At 37.0% G+C, this 20,113-nt stretch overlaps 2 protein-coding genes across 3 annotated transcripts; one reads left to right on the top strand and one right to left on the bottom strand.

Moving 5' to 3' along the window:
• Positions 1-1,226: 1,226 nt before the first annotated feature.
• On the top strand, positions 1,227-14,435 carry Sik3 (Salt-inducible kinase 3). Of its 2 annotated transcripts, XM_075308949.1 has the most exons (10): positions 1,227-1,379; positions 6,037-6,628; positions 6,695-7,058; positions 7,122-7,317; positions 7,811-8,093; positions 8,155-8,389; positions 8,452-8,645; positions 8,902-9,201; positions 9,374-9,529; positions 9,933-14,435. In XM_075308949.1, the coding sequence occupies exons 1-10, from the start codon at positions 1,227-1,229 to the stop codon at positions 11,894-11,896; spliced, it is 4,437 nt and encodes a 1,478-aa protein (XP_075165064.1). In that variant the 3' UTR covers positions 11,897-14,435. The 2 variants fall into 2 exon arrangements, with proteins under 2 accessions (XP_075165064.1, XP_075165065.1); XM_075308950.1 differs by lacking the exon at positions 8,902-9,201.
• Positions 3,832-4,416, bottom strand: LOC142237760 (uncharacterized). Its single transcript, XM_075309152.1, has one exon. The coding sequence runs from the start codon at positions 4,321-4,323 to the stop codon at positions 3,832-3,834; it is 492 nt and encodes a 163-aa protein (XP_075165267.1). The 5' UTR covers positions 4,324-4,416.
• Positions 14,436-20,113: the final 5,678 nt, after the last annotated feature.

Here is a 20,113-nt window from a genome sequence, read left to right as displayed (position 1 = left end):
TTATTTATAATTAATTATAAAAGTTTTATTTCTATGTTTGGTAAACATTTATCGGTCAAGAATTTGGAGCCACAATGATGCGATGGCTAGCATGCATGCCTTGCATACAAAGGATCAGAGCTTCAATCCCAGCTTCGACCAAACACCAAAAAGTTTTGCAGCAGTGGATTATCCCCTCTCAGTAATGCTGGTGATATTTCTGAGGGTTTCAAAGCTTCCCTTCGAATGTCATGCCTATCCAACGGACCTGACATTTCCCTATACCATATAAATGTTTTCTGGATTAAATTATTTTTTTTTCATTCCTTGTGAACAAGGGTCTACACCAACAATAACCATATTTTTATGGCCGGGTTAGGTTTATTGTATTTTCATTCCAATCGAGTTAAATTTGGAATAGCCATGGCATTGTAAGGAGGAAACACTATCTCAAATTTGAAACCAATGGTATAAACTGACTTCGGATTCGTATTCATCTCGCCGAGAGCTGGGTCCACCAAATACCAAAATATATTTTTCAGCGAAAGGTCCAATTTTCCCGAAAACTGTTCAACAATTAGATGAACTAACATCGTATTGGTAAACCGTGTAAAAATTGGGGGATCTAATTAGATATGATTAGATTTCAAAATTGGCCGCTTTAGATCTAAGCAGATGTATCTAGATACGTTGAGACAGAATTAGATATCTTATAAAGAATTAGATTATCTTATAAAGAATTTTCTACACTCATCGAAAAAGAATTCAAAGAATACTAGTCGGTATATGTTGTTATAAAAAAGGGCCTAATTGCGATTAGCAAATATTTTGTTCTCTCTTATGCTTTAATTGAGAAAAAATTGATTTTTTTTAGAAAACTATAACATACTATTAATATGTTTTCATTGTGCTAGATAACATTTTTTTGATTGTTCCAGCCAAACTAAAACATATTTTAAGCAAATCTTTTTTAATATGTTTTACATTTTCAGGATTTTTCTGGAGGGCTTAAACAACCTGTTCGTCACTATTCGACACAAATGAAGTGTATCTGTCTGATGATCCATCTGCAACAAAAAGTAAACATCACAAAATTGACATCAAAACTTGGGGACAAAGAGTGTATACAAACTTTTATACATTCATACCTGTGGGAATGATTCTTTCTATTATGTTTATTTAAATCTCAGAGTGATACATAGGTACGCCTCTGCACTGAACTCATGAAAAATTGAACGAGCTTCAGCATGGCCACGACACAGAATTATAAAATGCCGTCCACGAGCAAAGTTTCGGTTGACAAATTGTTAAGAGTTGGATGCTACGATTTGGAGAAAACGATTGGGAAAGGAAATTTTGCTGTCGTGAAGTTGGCTTCAAATATAGTTACAAAATCTAAGGTAAGCATATTGAAGTTTAATGTTGGTATAATATTTTACTTGTCTAGTAAACATATTACATTGTTGTCGCCAATAATGACCCATCGGTTATTCCGCCTATTGGCATACCATAGTGGCGAACATTTCTCGTATCACTGTGTGCTATTCTATTCCGTGCTTAGGTTAATGACAAGGAAGAGTTCTCCTTTCTATAGCCGAGTCCAAACAATTTGATGTAAGGACTGTGATTCACGATATCTTTGAAAATTAGTTTTAGCGAAATAATTTATGTTGCGGCTTCCCTTGCAGCTGTAATTTATCCTTTAGTTGTGGATGTGAACACTGTTGAATGTCCTTAGCTTATCGAAGAAATTGCTCCACCAGCGTAGGACGCAACTACGCCAGTTGTGGATCGTAGTCAGCATCGCTGTAGCATTCCAAAATCTTTACCCCATTCGTTTTGCAAACTTTTCTAATATTCATCTTGCACTTTTCCTGTTAATTTGGGTGTAATTTCCATTGGAGTCAGAGGGGAGGAAATACAAGAGGAAGAAAATTGTTCTTCTGCAAAGAAAGCAAATGTACCACCGCCATTGCGCCGGACGCACTGCTTTGGTAAATTGGTTATAGAAGAATCTGTTTGAGTTGAACCCACGGTGGCTACAGTTGGTAGAATTCCACCAAAAATTGTAGATTTTTTACTGTTTGGTAGATTGGTAGAATTCTTGGTGTTTTGGTAGATTTTGCAAAATATTCCTCTCCAACTAAGAGGTACTTTACAAATTTCCTCTAGAAATAAAAATTTAGCCAACATTTTCTTTAGAAATAAAATTTAGACAAAATTGTGTGATATAAATTTATGACAAGATTTTCTATAGAAAGAAATATTTGACAAGATTTTCAAGAAAAATAAAATCAAGGCATATTTAGGACGGTAGTTTGAAGCTATTAGGTAATTACAATTTTTTCATTTGAGCAGAACTTTGATTGTCGGTATTTTGTTATTGGCATAGGCATAGCTAAAGGGGTTTTATGGGTTTGTCATCTTCCCCTATCAAATACCACGCAGTATTTCTTCATTGAATTAAATGTTCCGGTTCTAGATCTACATTATTTTTTCTCTTTTTGAGGTATCTTCACAATGAGCACACATTGTAGCTTTTACCCCTTACGAAAATGTTGCTAGCTACGCCAATGTTTAATTGACAATTGTGAAAAAATAAAAATAAAAATTCAAAATAAAATTTTTTTATATCGAAAATTTTGAATTATTCAAATTGCTTTAACTGTATGACAGAAAAGTATCGAAATAAATGGTCCTCATAATTGATGTTAAGAATTACTTCAATTATTCTTGCGAACCGTAACACGTTTCCTCATATTTCCCAGCATACATCGATACATTTCAAGATTTGAATATGAATATGAATTTTGTTCAACAAGTAGGAAATTTAAGTCAATTTCACTGACAATCAAAGTTTCAATATGGCGACTGGCGAAACTACCTTACTAAAAACGCCTTGAATAAAATCTTAAAATTTTCGAGAGAAATAAAATTTGAACAAAATATTCAAGAGAAATTAAATTTTGATAAAATTTTTAAGAGAAATAAAATATCGACAAAATTTTCAAGAGCAATAAAATTTTGACAAAATTTTCTATAGCAATAAAATTGTGACAAAATTTTCTATAGAAATTTTCATTAGGTTTTATTTTTAGATAAATTTCCTTGCTTTACTTATATCTCTTGTAAACTATCCATTTTCTGGAAAAGGGTCTTACAATTTATAGCCCATTTACATTAAGCTCGAAATCTACTAAAAGTATATTTGAAATAACTTTTTTATAAGGCAAATGACAGTTGAAATCTAAGTAAAGTACATTTGGAAAGTGTAATGTGTATAAGGTTTTAGGTTGCACTCTTCGAAATTACTTGAAATTGCGTATTGTTCTTCATTTTTTTAAGATTATGCAATTAAGAAGTTCTAGTCAATAAATTTCCATTTATAAATTCAACGTGGAATGTTAAAATATCACTAAAATATTTCCAATTAAAATGTTGATTGAAGTTGAAACTTTCTTCAGTTAATAAATTAATTGATACAATCAAATTTTTAATCAAGATAGAAACATTAAGAGTTAATTAATTCAATGATTGAAAATTTTTAAATTTTTAATTTAAAAATTAATTTATACAATTAACTTTTTAATCAAACTCGGAAGAATATGGAATATTAATCCAAACTTTTATATTTCTCGGCGCATTCTCTTGTAAGTTATATTGGGTTTTCTCATGCAAAGAGGTTAGAAACAATTATTGATGGCAACAAATGTTTAGATATTGGCCAGGTGGCCGCTGCGAAACGCTAGACAGTTTTATTAATTTATTTTTATTGTAAAGTATTTCTAAACATAAAATATTCCACACTTACATAATGTACAATTTGAAAATATCATATATAAGATTGTTGGATTAATTTAGAAAAGTATCAATCTGCTTTTCATATTCATGAAACTCACTTCTCAATAGCTGTAGTTCATTCATATTTAGGGTTTGTAGTGTTTCAATTTTTGTATTAATGCCAGTAATGTCTTCACGTATCTTTTCCATGGTAGTTTTTTCTAAAGAATTGGCATTCAGAGTTTTATTCCGTAAAGTTTTAATTTCATGGTAAATATCGATAACTGTGAATCGTGATTCTTGACGATATTTCTCCAAGGCTTCTTCCAATTCTGTTTTAAAGAGTTCTAAATCTTTGACCTTGCTATTGCGTTTAGGGGAAGATTGTGTAACGTCATCATCATCATAAAAAGGCTCGAATGATAAACTACCATGATGACTTTCAAGATATTTTTGTTGAGACTTAAGTCGAGTTATTTCGCAAAGCAATGTTGTGCAAGATTTCCTTTTAGTCACTGTCCAGCTGTTAGTGGGTGAAAGTTTCTGAGATTTGCTATTGTTCATACTTTTTTCTTGTGTTTTATTCGAGGTAAACTTTAGAATCCTTGGATTCTTATGGTGATTTTTGCGGTTGCCATTGTTTTGGCTGATGTTTATGTCGTGTCAACAACTACCTACCTACCTACCCACCCCTTATTATGTACTACTCATATGTTTTTCATTTCAACATTGTATCTAAGCGATTAATAGAATGTATGTTTTAAAAAATAGTAAAATAACAATATACAGTTTGTCAACAAAATGTTTTCAAAATTAAAAAGAAATTAATGATAAGAATTAGAAAAGGAAAACAGAAGATTAATGTTTTATTATTTTTTTTTAATTCTATAAGACAGTAATTCTAAAACAAAAACGAGTTTTCATCAAAGGTTTTTTTGTGTTAAATAATTCTTTGCAATTCGTAAAAAAGAGTTATACTACACTCAAATCATATAGACTGTTTGGAACTAGTATTTGGTATGGCTTCATTTGGTTTCAATAACCAACTTTAAATGACCCTGAATCGAGGTAATAAGATTTTCAATTCGTAGTCCTTCGGAATTTTCTCCAATCCCTCCTGTATATATCTAATTAAGTCATTTTTGTTTTTCGATGATCTTTTTCCAATCCAAACCTTTGGGCAGTCGCAGTCAGTTGTGTTTTTAGTATATGCAGGTACACCTCTTTTGTCATAATTTCTTCTTAAATTTTAATCTTGCCGACACCTTTGCTCGAAATACAACCCCATACCGTAACAGATAACTTGCCAAACACTAGGTATTATACTCGTATTTTTGTTTTCAAAGGCTGTAGAGGGGTTTTCGCCAAATTGTATGAGGTCCATCATAAAAGTAGAGCATAATCTTTGTGTCGTCGCAAAATATTACATCTCCCCGAAAGTCCGCCTGTATCGAAATGTGTTCTATTGTAAACTGTAGTAGTTTTTCAATATCATAAATCTGCCCGATTTATAATATTGTATACTGTTATTAATTGAAAGGCGAACATTTCTGCTAGTTCTTTTGCAGTTTTCCCTTTGTAATAATTATAATCTAACTGTATTACATAATTACGGACTCTTTTGCCCGGCGTTTTAATTTTCAATGTAATTCAGAACGACTTGCACTTATGGTGATATGATTGCAACTTATACCAAAACAACAAGAAAATCGTTTAATGCGAAATTCTAACGAGAGTTTTTTTGGGATTAGGTTTTGCAAAGATTTTATTGACAGCAGTCAAACAGAATTTTAATGAATTATTTGGTCCTATGCTTCCACATTTCATTGCAATAGAATACTATTGGACGATTAATGTAATAACATCACAAAAAGTTAAGCTATGGAAAAACACGTTTATGTAATTAGTTCCTTAAATTTCTATTAGTAGCATATTTAAAAGGGTATTTTCAAGGAATCAGCTCATTTGAAGTTTTTGTTCATATTCAAATTAATATGCCTTATTAAATAAGGTACTTTCAATATTACAAAATCAACAATGTCAGCCGCCATATTTCCACAATACATCAATGTTTGCTTCTAAATATGAGAAAAAAAAATTGAATTAATTCGTGAACATTTTCCTGCGATTATTATTGTTTACAACAACTAAACAATCAAGCATGAAAAACGAGCATTTAAAATGAAAAATTATATCACATTTTATAAAAATTAAAAAAATTAAAACAGAATTGTGTATGAGTAACAATTGAACTTTATTTTATCGCTTATATTATAGGTAGCTATAAAAATAATTGACAAAACGTGCCTAAATGAGGAATATTTGGCAAAAACGTATCGCGAAATATCAATTCTTAAAACGTTAAGACATCATCATATTACACGCTTGTATGAAGTAATGCAGTCAGAAACCATGATATATCTAGTAACGGAGTATGCCTCCAATGGGGAAATATTTGATCATTTAGTGGATATTGGTCGTATGAAAGAGCCTGAGGCGGCTAGAGTTTTTTCTCAATTAGTATCTGCCGTACATTATTGCCATAGTAGAGGTGTAGTACACCGGGACCTTAAGGCCGAAAACGTGCTATTGGATAAAGACATGAACATAAAATTGGCTGATTTTGGTTTCAGCAATCGCTATGAAGATGGTAGTCCCCTTTCTACTTGGTGTGGTTCGCCGCCTTATGCTGCTCCTGAAGTATTTCAGGGTTTAAAGTACGACGGTCCTAAGGCAGATATATGGAGTCTGGGTGTAGTATTATATGCTTTAGTCTGTGGTGCCTTACCATTCGATGGAAAAACGCTTTTGGAATTGAAAAGTCGTGTGGTAACCGGAAAATTCCGTATCCCCTACTTCATGTCACAAGGTAAATGCTATTAATTCGATTTTATCTTTCGTTTAATAATTTGATTTCCTTTATTCCAAATTACAGAGTGTGAAAATCTTATACGCAACATGTTGGTGGTTGAACCTGAAAGAAGATATAGCATTAAACAAGTAATGAAACATCGCTGGGTTTATGAATGGATTTCTGAAGTTGAAAGAGATGCTGGTCAGGACGTTAAAAATGCTACTGAATTTTCATTGGGTAGTCAGCCAACATCAGTTCCAAATTTAGACTCGGTTGTGGTATCCCATATGTTGCAGTTATCCGGATTAACTGCAGATAAAATAGCCCAATCAGTACACGAAAATCGATTCGATAATATATACGCAATATATTATTTGTTATATGACAAACTTCAACAAAAGCGTCGAGATAGTTTAAAGATACAACAACATGCAAATAGAGCAAGGTTTATATTTTATTTTTTTACTCAATACAGTTAAGTGGAAAACTTGTATAATAAATATTTCAGATCCCGCACCAGCATTACAACGGGGATTGTAGATCGTTCTGAGATTTTGGCAACAGAGTCAATAGATCGTCTAAGCCCTCTGGCCAACACGAGTTCTACCCAAGTTGGTGTAGAGTATCTATGGAATGATATTTATGTAGAGTTGGAGAAATATAGTACTGACAGTGAATTGGAATGTTCAGGAGGACAAAATGAGGTAAGTTGTCAATTAATATTAGTGTATTTAGAGAACTACTTATGGTTTTCTGTCAAAGTCGTTGTCCGTTTTCGGTTGGTGTAAGAAAACACATTAAATCAGTATTGCACTCAAATATATGCTTTGAAAGGCCAGGTGATTATTTTTATTACGAACTAACCGTCCAAGTTCACATTCTATACAAATTTATTACTATGCGGGAGTTGTTGCTATATAGACATGTACGATAATACTGTTTTCGTTTTAATTTTATGTAAGAGTTATTGTCGAGCTTTTATATACAGTCGAATTCACTTGTAATAAACTGCCAGGGACAGTGATTTTTAGTTATTTATAATCGTGGTAAAAAAGAACAATTTAAGGAAATTTATTCAAACCTTGGCAACTGTTCGTTATAACCGTTATAAGTAATGTAGTTTCTCTCAATTTTTACCAGTAAATTTTATAGTAACTTAAAATTACATATAAAGATTATAATAACTTGAATTTACAGAATGTAAATCAAAATCAACTATGTACCGAGTCTGTGTCAAACCAAGGAAATGGTAATGGAAGTACAAGACGACATACAGTAGGGCCTGGTGATGTCGCCCACGAACAAGCTCTCCAAGATCCAAATGTGGTAGCCTTGAATTTTAAATATGAACCTTCAAAGAATGAAAGTCAAGCTTACCCATATCCTCCAATCAATCTACCAATGTTGCAAAATCAACCATTACATTGTCTCACAATAAAAGACCAGCACTTGTTAAAACCGCCATTGGTGATGGGAGCAAGTAAGTATAAACCAACCACATATATTTAATGTAATACCAAACTATATTTCATACATTTTAGCTGGTTCTTTCAATCGTCGGGCCTCGGACGGAGGAGCTAATTTACCGTATTGCTTCACCACTACAGTGCAGCAATCAAATTCAATAGAAACGCATCATAAACAGGACGACTCCTTTTATATCTGTCCTACAGCAACAGTCAATAATGAAATTACTGCCAGTGTTAATATGCGAATTCCTTCAGAAAACTCAAAATCAAATATAAACCCGGAAGAAGCGCCAGAAGAAATTCAAAGGTATTTTTCTCTTTGTTTTTACTTTTAAAATCGGGCCTGTCAAGCATTTGTTTATCTTGCAGATATATGCAAATGAGAGGAAAGCGACATACTGTAGGTTGCACTGAAGACCTATCTATTGGCCACCATCCTTGTGAGCAAACAAGTACCAATGCAAAGCCACAAATTTCTGTGGGAATTGCAAACACTCAAGCAGTTAGTACTGGCATGCGTACAAGGCGGACTGGTTTACTGACAGTTACTGAACGGCCGCCAGGTATGTGTTTACTTCTCTTTAGGATTCAACTTTTCATTGTGTTGCACGCTAAATCTTATTAATACATTTGCGGATAATTTATTTTTATCATTTAATTTGATTTTATTTTAATTCATTTTTATTTTATTTTATGTTGAATCGGCTTAAATTATTATTTTGTTATGATGATACGTACGCTTGGCAATCTAAAAAACCAATTATATGCCAATCATTTGCGTTTGGCTGCCAATACGATAACTGAAATTCGATGCTAAAGTTATTAGCCCTGAACTCATACGCGAGGTTGAGACCCGCATGAATAGAAATTACTTACCACCAGCCCTAAAAATTCAAAATAATTATACAGCTGGTTTCAGTCTTTCACCTCCTAATGTTGGGAGTACTTCTTACAGTAATTCAAACAATAATTCAAACTATCCACTCGTTGGAACACCGGCACATGCGAGTACAACGATTACTTTAAATTCTACAGTAGCTCCAAATTGTACTGCTGCTTCGTATAATAGTAGGCGGTTTTATGGTAAATCAAGTAAATTACCGCCTGTCCAAGAAGTTGGTAAGTTTTTACGATTTGCATTAACAGCTTTAGTTGTTGTTTTGTTTTGTTTTATTAACGCTACTTAACTATATTGGTTTGTTAAGAACGAATCTCAACAGCAATGACAATGTAAATAAATATGTTCCCATATTTATCTCGATATTTTGTAATATTATTGTTGTACTTATAGGTCGTTACAGTCCAGTGCGTAGGGCTTCAGAAGGTTCCAAAGCTCAATTTCAAGGTCCATTGCAAGAATGTCAATACCTACAGAAAGGTATTGCTCAGCGCAATTTTTTGGTTGCACCAAGCCCACCACTTTTAGAAAATTCAATCAGTTTGCCAGGTGAGTGCATGTTCTTCTATTATGTTCGATATACATTTGGTTGATGGGTGGACAACACAAGTTTTTTTAGACGTTGACTTTGTAGTTTGTTAGAGGCACAAATTCTCAAAGAACTAAATAAAACCAGTAATTGTTGTGTTAGTCCATACGTATTGGCAGATTTTGGACTATCCCCTATGTTCTGGTGTACGAATTCGCAACACGTAAAATCGGATTGTTAATAACTTCTGAACCATTCCATCTTTTGCAAAGAAATTTCTCTCAATTAATTTCCTTATCCATAAGAACGGATGTAAAAATTTCGTATTATATACATATCTTGCGTTTTTCGAATTCGTAAACCAGAATAAATGTTTTCAGCGTTATTTTTAATATAGATTATTTATTATTTGCTGTATTTCAGGTTCCCCTATACATGGGAAAACATCAATTTGCAATACTATGCGACGCACTACAACTCCATCAACTTCAACCATTCACCACATTGAAATTCCACAAGAAGCCCTCAAGTCAGTTGTAACGGCATTAGATCAATTAGTCATGGAACAACGTATTAGCATAGAAATGGCAAACAAAATTATATCCATGAGACAGGTCAGCATGGACATGGCCATGCAATTGGGATTAACAGCATATTGTGGTAATGCAGATTCGTTTGGATTACGCATTCAACAGCAAACCCCACTGTCGCTTTCAAATTCTAGAAACAGTAGTAATGCATATATGTCGGAAATTGTAAATGAAAATGACCTAAGCATGGCTACGAGTGGACCGATAATTAATCAAAGAGGCCCATCGCAATTTTACCATTCTTCGGGAATGTCTCATGGGGTCGCTGCAGGAGGATTAAACTCTAAATCGTCTTTAGCTTCCAACTATTTGCCGCAATTGCAAGTGTCTTTGAAAAGTACTGGTTGTCCATCAGGAGGAAGTTCTGGCAGCCAGTCTCCAGTTTATAACAGCTATAGTGGAACTTCTTCGCCCAATTCTGGTACGACTGGAGGGACTATATTTTGTGGAGGCGTTAGTGGAGGATCTTCTCCCTTGCACCAGATTACCAAAGGCATTTCATATTTGACAACTGGAGGAGGTGGGTCTATTACAAGAGGTACATCGGCAGCAAGTGAGATCGCCGCTGGAAATGAACCCTTAGATTTATCTATGGACATATCAATCACTGAAGATCCCGAAACACCAATTGGATCGCTAACACCTCAGAATTGGTTTTTACCCCAATCAAATTATTATGAATTGAAGCCGCTGAACTTATCTCCTGCGCAGCCCATAAGAGTAGTAACTACTCCACCCACATCCCCAAATTTGTGCATAATACAGGAAGAAAATCCTCCTGTACAAATGACACACACAATAAGTACAGGAACACCCTATAGCGGATGCACTGGTGGTATTACTCCTACACCATCAACATTAGGTCTTTTACCAGCAAGTGAAGACATTACATCGCCGGGGCAACAGCCTTCACATCCTCAAATTTGTTTAACTGATGTACAGGGTAGTGAAATAACTTTGGTTGCGCAGTCTTCTGAAACAATCCGCGACAGCGATTGTGATTCAATAGAACAGCATGTTATTCCTTTAATGTCTCTTCAAAGCTTAATGATTACTGAACCTCCTATCGATATGCCATCGATATCTCGAGGAATCGCGGGGAGAAATACAAATCAAGAAATAGAGCAAACCTCTGCGGCGGTGCAAGCAGGTTCAATACAATGCGCTGATAGAAGGGGAAGCGACAAATCTTTGGGATTCTCTGACGATTCGTTAAGTAATGACTCGAACAATCTTTCACCCAGTCAAGAACCTTCTGCCTCATCGGGTTTCAAATCTGATTCACATTCTGAAGTTGGGGACCATACGGAAGGTCATTTAACACCAGATTCAATGTGCGACTCACGCCGCATGTCAGAAGAAATGTGTTACGAAGTAACGTTACCTTATGAATGCTCTAACTTAGATCCAACGCGCATTCTTGAAATGGTTAAACAAACCATTGATTCAACAATGCCACCAAAAGGGTATGTATTACACGCAGCTGATAATACTACTCCAATGCCAGTGTCAACGATTTCCTCTACAAACTGGACCAAATCGGCGCTGAGCGGCGGTAGTGTTGACACACCCAACCTTAATGCTATGGACTTATCTGCTTCATATAATGCTGCAAATTTAAGTTTGGAATATTCCAGTGGCCTTCAAATCGAGGTTCAAGTGTGTGAGGGACGCGCCGGTACTCAAAACACAGGTAAGGGTATTAAACTGAGACGCATTTCAGGCGACCAATTTGAGTATGGAAAATTGTGTCAACAACTAATAAATCAACTAAATATGCAACAAGTAGCTGGTTAAGTCTGTTTTTCTACGAGTGAAATTCATTACTGATGAAGTTTGGATTATTGTTAAAGAGTCAACAGTTGAATCTTAAAATATTATTGCGAAGTTGTATAACAAACGAGATTCATAAAACTATTCAATTGTACATTTAAAACAACATATAAAACATGACATCCCGTGCAATTCGACATAGTCCCGAGTCTGGCCCATAAAAACCAAGATATGAAGACTGTGTCGATTTTGCTCAAAGAATCGAATCGACTCTAATGTTATGATATTTGTTTGAGGAGTACATTGAATAATGACAAATACATATTTCAGATGGAATGTTGATGCAGAAAGATATTTATGTATGTCATATTGGACTCCGATGAAAAAACTTTATTTTAATTTTCCTGCTTAGTCTTAACATTTTTGGAAGATTCTGGATTTACGATTATTGCACATTTCTTCAAAGAAAAACAAAAACCCGATTTGTCTTATTAATCGAAGAGGAAATTGTTGAATATTTTTAAAGTCCGATTTTGGGAATTTGTACTGAAAACGTGTGGTCAAGAACTAAAATAGTAATTCCATTGTCTCTCTACCTTCCTTCCACACTAACCTGAGGTGTCGTTATATGTTGACTACCGCGAGATCGAAAAAAGACAGTTTAAGTAAAAATGACAACTCTCTAATACCAAAACGCTGGTATTATAAGAAATTAAATATAGCATAGCATGTGAAAATCTTTTGGGAATATAATGGGAACATATAAGATATAATATTTGGATACTGCTATGGAGTCCGAATCTAGGAGATGGAATTTTAGAAATTTTGCTGGAGTCGGAGCTGTAAATTTTTTTCTCCACTCCGTCTCTGGACAAAAGTATAATTTTCAATATCTAAATATGAAGTGTTAAACCTTAGTCACATCAAAGTTTGTCTTTTGTTGTAATTACGATGCAAACCTTCCATTATGGAATTTTTATTGTCTGTTTTTATATTATTCCCACATATGTAAACGGAAACCCGATTTTTTGAAATTTTTATATGTGCTGATACTTCCGTTTTACTTCTTTGACGTACATAAGTTGACTGGTGTGAAATTTTAAATGCAGTTTTCTTTTAGATGCCTAAAGTGAAATGCTGAGTATAAATCGGTCCGTATTTTGATGCAACACCCAATAAGAACGATCTCACGATACAGCTTCTCTCATTCAATTTGTGGATTCGCTTCAAATTTATGTGTTCTTATGGACACATAAATAAATATGGAGAAGATGATTTATATCGATATACGCTCCACGATAGGTTTGGGATTACATTAACGTTCTTAGTTTATAGAATGTTCAATCGTATAGTGATATCGATCCGTCCGTCTTCGCCATGAAAATTGGTGGTAAATCGACATTATTACTAGAGATCGACAGAAGCGGATTTATTTTGGCCAAAGCCGATTATTTTCGTGAAATTTGTAATTAAAGAAATTTGGTGTGTTTTAGTTCAATATTAATTAGCATATTTTATTCAACGAAGGCATAAAAACAACTATAAAAGATAATTCAGTCCATATTCTTTGATATTATGATGAAAAACAAGATTTTGTTCTTTATAATTTTTAACGTTTTATTTGTACTGGGTCTTTTGACTGAGACAAATTCAACACTGGGATATGAAATAAAATATTCAAAAAGCTTGGGCTTCGGTTAATCGGGCTCTTAACGCCGAAGGCCGTCATAAAAATGGAAAATGTGTTTTTGAGATATATGTTGATCTCCGCCTAAGCCTATGTTTGAAGTGAAGTATATACTTCTATGGATGGCAATGTTTAAAAATGTTTAATTCTTGTTTTCTAAAGTTCGAAAATTGGTGCAATATATGAAATATGTCGTTAAAATGAAAACAGTTTTTTTTTCTCTTGATTTTTTTTCATTTAACTATTGTGTTAATATAGTAAGTGCGTTGTTGTACATATGTATATGAAATATAATTAAGCCTTATTGTTCGTACATTACCCATTAATATTAAATAAATAGGCGTATAATTTCAGCATTTTGTGCTAAAAATAAGAGAATAAATCTTTTAAATTCCAGTTCTGTAAGAAAATGTAATTTAGATGGACATATGCACAAATATATCAAAAAACATTTAAAATTGGCAAAGCAATTGTATTTAAGTCGCAATTTTTACATTCCAAACAAACTCCAAGTTTGATTAACAATAATTGGATTTTATAATAGCAGCCTTCGTATTGTATCCATATATTTACGTACGTTTTATTACAAATATTGTTATTGTTATTTCATATTTTTATTTCGCAGTATTCATAATTTTTCATTCTCTTGGAACTTATTTTTATTGAATTTCGGTGTATACTTCACAAGTGTCCGGCATTCACAAAATTTCAATATAGCAAGATTATTTGAGATAAGAATAGTATATACAAGTTTATAAAGACTGCTGTGATTAAATGAAAAACAAACAAAAAATGAGTAAATAAGTAAATAAAAATTAATGTTTTATTCAATTTTATTTATCTTGTAATGCATATGAATAAAAATGTCAATAAATATGTTGTTTGTTTTCTTTCGGACTTTGTCGTATTCTGACTTGTAGACACAAAAATGTACCCGACAAGAATTGAGGTAATCATTTGCCACTATTCATTGGTTGAGTAGTCGACTTTTACAATCCCATTACCACCAGAAACCAGTCCTAAACTAATCTACAGATAATGCACCAACCTCCCATGGGAACGATTAACAGTTCCGTACAAAAATATGCTAAGTAATTACCAGCAATGCAACATCGACAGATACTCTGTTCTGCCCAGGGACCGTTATCTAGAAAATTTACTGGGACTGTTATCTAGAAAATTTAAACTCAAAACTCGTCATGTTAGAGTCAACGGAGACTTATACTGTCACATACCAATAGATTCATCTCGGAAAACTCTTTAATATTAAAAAAAACGCTCCCAACTTCAAAGTTAACGGTTATTTTTCAACGTAAAAATAAAAGGTCATAAATAAAACTCTTTTTATGAGTTTTTATACCCTCCACCATAGGATGGGGGGTATATTAACTTTGTCATTCCGTTTGTAACACATCGAAATATTGCTCTAAGACCCCATAAAGTATATATATTCTGGGTCGTGGTGAAATTCTGAGTCGATCTGAGCATGTCCGTCCGTCTGTTGAAATCACGCTAACTTCCGAACGAAACACGCTATCGACGTGAAACTTGGCACAAGTAGTTGTTATTGATGTAGGTCGGATGGTATTGCAAATGGGCCATATCGGTCCACTTTTAAGTATAGCCCCCATATAAACGGACCCCCAAATTTGGCTTGCAGACCCTCTAAGAGAAGCAAATTTGGTACATAGTATTAGTATATGGTCTTTAACAACCATGCAAAAATTGGTTCACATCGGTCCATAATTATATATAGCCCCCATATAAACCGATCCCCCGATTTGGCTTGCGAGGCCTCTAAGAGAAGCAAATTTCATCCGATCCGGCTGAAATTTGGTACATGGTGTAAGTATATGGTCTCTAATAACCATGCAAAAATTGGTCCACATCGGTCCATAATTATATATAGCCCCCATATAAACCGATCCCCCGATTTGGATTGAGAGGCATTTAAGAGAAACAAATTTCATCCGATCCGGCTGATATTTGTTGTTGTTGTTGTTGTAACAGTTTATTGTGATCTCATCCATTTCATGTTATACGCTTGGTACATCAGCTTGTTGGCAGATCAAGGAACTCTGCGACTAAGATGGGGTGTGTCCAGAGTGATCTGGTGGTAAGTCGGGTTGGTTTGGCTGGGCAAGAGAAAAGATGACGCGTGTCGTGTGGCCCTTGGTTGCAAATTGGACAAACGTCAGCTACGCTGCTATCAATCACCGATAAGTAGGAATTGAGGCGGCTGCACTTGCCTGATCTTAATTGGGCCAAAACTACCCTAGTCTGCCGTGGGAGGTCTCTTTCTTCCGGTGCTATGGGCGGTGGTCGGACTCCAAGAACAGGATTAACCTTGTAGCTTCTCACCGCTTCAGCTACAGTATCCTCATGAATCCTGTTCAAACCTGCCTGGTACGCTGCTTGATCTAGAGGCTCTCTTTTATAGCGCTGGATCTCGCGCTCTAGATTATGTATATCTACCCTTACGTTCCTGGGTGGTGGTTGTGTATCCATAAGATGGTGGTTTGGATGATTACTGCGATAACAACCCAGGAGATACTGCTTTGACAACATGTAGTTGTGTCTTCGCACAGGGATGATCTTTGTCTCCACATAAAGGTGATCCAGGGGTGTGCTGCGGAGACACCCAGTCGCAGTTCTAAGAGCAGCGTTCTGGCAGGTTTGTATGTTATTCCACTGCGTATCACTGGTCTGCGGTGTCCACACTGGCGCTGCATAGTTTACCACTGACCGGCCAATTGCCTTATAAGTAGTTAGCAAGGTTTCTTTGTCCGCACCCCAAGTACTGCCGGCTAGTGACTTGAGGACCTTGTTTCTACCACGGAGCTTATTACAAATTGCAGTGGCATGGGCAGATGACCTAAAAAGGCTGTCGAATGTGACCCCAAGAATCTTGGGGTAATTTGTGGTCGGAATTATTACTCCATCGACTCTGATATTCAACTGCCTGCGCACTTCTGCCGTCCATGTAGTAAATAGTGTGGCTGAGGATTTGGTGGGGGATATCCTCAAGTTTCTCGCAGTGAAATAACTGGTAAGATTAGCTATGTAGACGTTCAACCGATCGCAAATGTCATCAACATTGGGCCCAGATGCCAAGATTGTACAGTCATCCGCATATGATACAATCTCGACGCCGTCAGGAGGGGGTGGAATCGAGGACATGTAGAGGTTAAACAGTGCCGGAGATATCACCCCACCTTGGGGAACTCCCTGTTTAACTCTACGCGGTCTTGACTTTCTGTCCCTGAATTCCACGTACGACTGGCGTCCACACATATAATTCAGCACCCAACGCTTCGCTCCTGCCGGTAGGGACGTATTCTCGATGTCCTCAAATAATGTGGCATGGTTGACCGTATCGAATGCTTTCGATAGGTCAAGCGCCACGAGGACCGTCCTGTGACACGGCCTGGGCTGGTTAAGTCCCTTATTAATATGTGTCGAAATGGCATGTAAGGCTGTTGTCGTACTATGTACCTTACGGAATCCATGTTGATGGTGGGCAGCTGGAAAATTCTCCACAAGGCTGGGGAGGAGTAATGCCTCAAGTGTCTTGGCTACTGGCGAAAGAAGGGATATCGGTCTGTACGATTCACCTTTGCTCGAATCTTTGCCCGGTTTCAGTAGTGGAATCACCCTTCCCATTTTCCAGACATCGGGTATAATGTGTGATTCCAAAGACAAATTGAGGAGTCTGGTCAGGTACTCAACTCCCAGTATTCCCAGATGCTTCAGCATTAGCATTGAAATTCCGTCAGGGCCCAGCGCCTTAGATGGTTTCGCGCTGTTGATGACATTGGTAACTTCGGCTGCAGTAAATTGTGGTGTGTCATCGGCTCGGAGACCACGTACACGACGGGTGGCTCTCCTTTTCGCTCTATCACTCTCGGGATGCTCGACAAACTGTCGGTTGAAGTATTTGGCGCACCTCTTCGGATCAGTCACAGTTACGTCGCCAAATGTGACTGAAATCCCATCATCCCTTGTGGAGGGGTTCGAGAGGGCTCTAACTGTTGACCACAATTTACCAGTTCCTGTTCCTAAGTTACATTGCTTCAGGTGCTCTAACCAAGTGTTCCGCTTGTGCTCGTCGACTATCTTACTAATCTCTAGATTTAGTTCTCTGATTCTAGGATCAGCAGGGTTAGCACGACGGCGTTCATCACGCTCGTCTGCGAGTCCCGCCGCTTCGGCTGGGAAGTTGGGCCTCACCTGGGCAATTCGACCAGCGGGTATGAAGCGAGCGGCTGCTGCGTTGATGATGTCCCGGAACTCCCTCTGGGCAACATGAACATGTGAGGGGGACGGGAGCTCACTGAAGCGGCGATCGGTGTATTCTCTGAAGCCTTCCCAGTTGGCTTTCTTTTGATTAATAAACGTCCGGCGTTCACAGGTTATGAAATCGGAGGGTCGGTTGATGGTGAGAATTATGGGGAGGTGGTCCGAACCCAATGAAATGACGGGTTGCCAGGAGACGTCATTTATCAGACCAGGCGATGCTAACGATAAATCTGGCGAACTGCTGCAGTCACCCATAATTCTCGTGGGGGCCTCTTCGTTCACCGTGCAAAATGTGGAGTCGTCTATCTGCTCTGCCAAAGCTATGCCCCTCTGGTCATTACCCAGGAGAGAATGCCAAAGTTCATGGTGGGCATTAAAATCTCCTAGAACCAATCGGTTATGCCCGCTCAACAACCACTCAATGTTTGGGCTATAACCAGGAGCACAGCTACCAACCGGCGGTATGTACACATTGTATAGCTCTATCTCGGCAGCCCCACACTTAACTGCTACCCCCATACATTCCATGTACGGGTCATTAGTGTCTAGCACAAGCGTGATAGGTCTATACTGCACGGAACGGTGTAATATGAAAGCCAGGCCACCACCTCCATTTCTTGTGCGATCCTTCCGTAGGACATTGTACCCATCACAATGTCGTAGGCTGCAGGTGGGATTCAGCTTTGTTTCCTGGATCGCCGCGACCCTTATCCTTTTCCGATTCATAAAGTCTACGATTTCACTAATCTTACCACGGAGCCCGTTGCAATTAAATTGCAAAAATGATGCACTCTCCGGAACTGGTACAACAATATTCGGTGTAAGATGCTGCGGCGGAGAATATTGTTGTGCGGGAGAAGTCGGTGGGGTCACATAATCAGATGACCCACTGCTGCTGTCATTGGCACAGCATCCTGCCACGAAGTCAGTTTGACTATACTCCCGCAGCGATGTTAGGCCGGAGCAATTCCGGAAGTGCACCCATTCCATGCACCGGTTACACCTCACCGAAACCGAGCGATGGTGAATTCGATTTCGGCAGACGGCACAGTACCATGGTCCGGGGTTTTCCTCTATCCCGGCTCGGACCAAAAGCAGGCGGAGAAGGCTCCCCGGGATGCACCTTCTCCAACACGAAAAAATGGACAAGACAACACGTACACTGAGGTGGCAGCCGCTGGCCGATGGCTGGTATCCATCGGGTCAATCCGGTGCGTAGAACCCGCCGCCGTGGGATTGATATTTGGTACATGGTGTTAGTATATGGTCTCTAACAACCATGCAAAAATTGGTCCACATCGGTCCATAATTATATATAGCCCCCATATAAACCGATCCCACGATTTAGCTTGCGAGGCCTCTAAGAGAAGCAAATTTCATCCGATCCGGCTGAAATTTGGTACATGGTGTTAGTATATGGTCTCTAACAACCATGCAAAAATTGGTCCACATCGGTCCATAATTATATATAGCCCCCATATAAACCGATTATCAGATTTGACCTCCGGAGCCTCTTGGAAGACCAAAATTCATCTGATTCAGTTGAAATTTGTTACGTGGTGTTAATATATGGCCTCAAACTCCCATGCAAAAATTGGTCGGTATCGGTCCATAATTATATATAGGTCCCATATAAACCGATCCCCAGATGTGACCTCCAGAGCCCCTTGGAAGAGCAAAATTCTTCCCATTCGGTTGAAATTTGGTACGTGATGTTAGTATATGGTATTCAACAACCATGTCGGAATTGGTTCCTATCAGCCCATAATTATATATAGCTCCCATATAAACCGATCCCCAGATTTGACTTCCAGTGCCTTTTGGAGAAGCAAAATTCATCCGATCTGCTTGAAATTTGGTACGTGGTGATCGTATATGATATTTAACAACCATGCCAAAAGTGGTCCATATCACTCCATAATCATATATAGCCCCATATAACCGATCCCGAGATTTGGTATTGGAGATTCTTGGAGGAGCAAATTTCATCCGAGTGAGTTGAAATTTGGTACATTGTGCTGGTATATGGCCGTTAACAACCATGCCTAACTATATTTAGCCCTCAGATAAATCGATCCCTATTCCATATCAAGTTCATAACTGTATATGTTATAGCCCCCATATAAGCTACCCCCATATTTCAATTCTGGCCCTCTACGTACCGTGCAAAAATCCATATCGATTCGTAATTATTTGCAGACTTACCTACACATACCTTTTTTGTCTAATATATACCACGTATGGACTAGCTCACA

This window comes from Haematobia irritans, chromosome 5 (assembly GCF_050003625.1).
Source record: "Haematobia irritans isolate KBUSLIRL chromosome 5, ASM5000362v1, whole genome shotgun sequence".
Lineage (NCBI taxonomy): Eukaryota > Metazoa > Arthropoda > Insecta > Diptera > Muscidae > Haematobia > Haematobia irritans.
The sequence above is the reverse complement of the archived record's forward strand: the minus strand, read 5'-3'. Positions and strand labels throughout refer to the sequence as shown.

What these genes read in the sequence shown, in the direction of transcription:
- Sik3 (XM_075308949.1), top strand. Translation starts at nt 1,227, where the DNA reads ATGGCCACGACACAGAATTATAAAATGCCGTCCACGAGCAAAGTTTCG. An exon ending in GCCATTGGTGATGGGAGCAA is followed by an intron (nt 8,094 to 8,154) that starts GTAAGTATAAAC and finishes CATACATTTTAG; the next exon opens with CTGGTTCTTTCAATCGTCGG. An exon ending in AAATTCAATCAGTTTGCCAG is followed by an intron (nt 9,530 to 9,932) that starts GTGAGTGCATGT and finishes GCTGTATTTCAG; the next exon opens with GTTCCCCTATACATGGGAAA.
- LOC142237760 (XM_075309152.1), bottom strand. Translation starts at nt 4,323, where the DNA reads ATGAACAATAGCAAATCTCAGAAACTTTCACCCACTAACAGCTGGACA.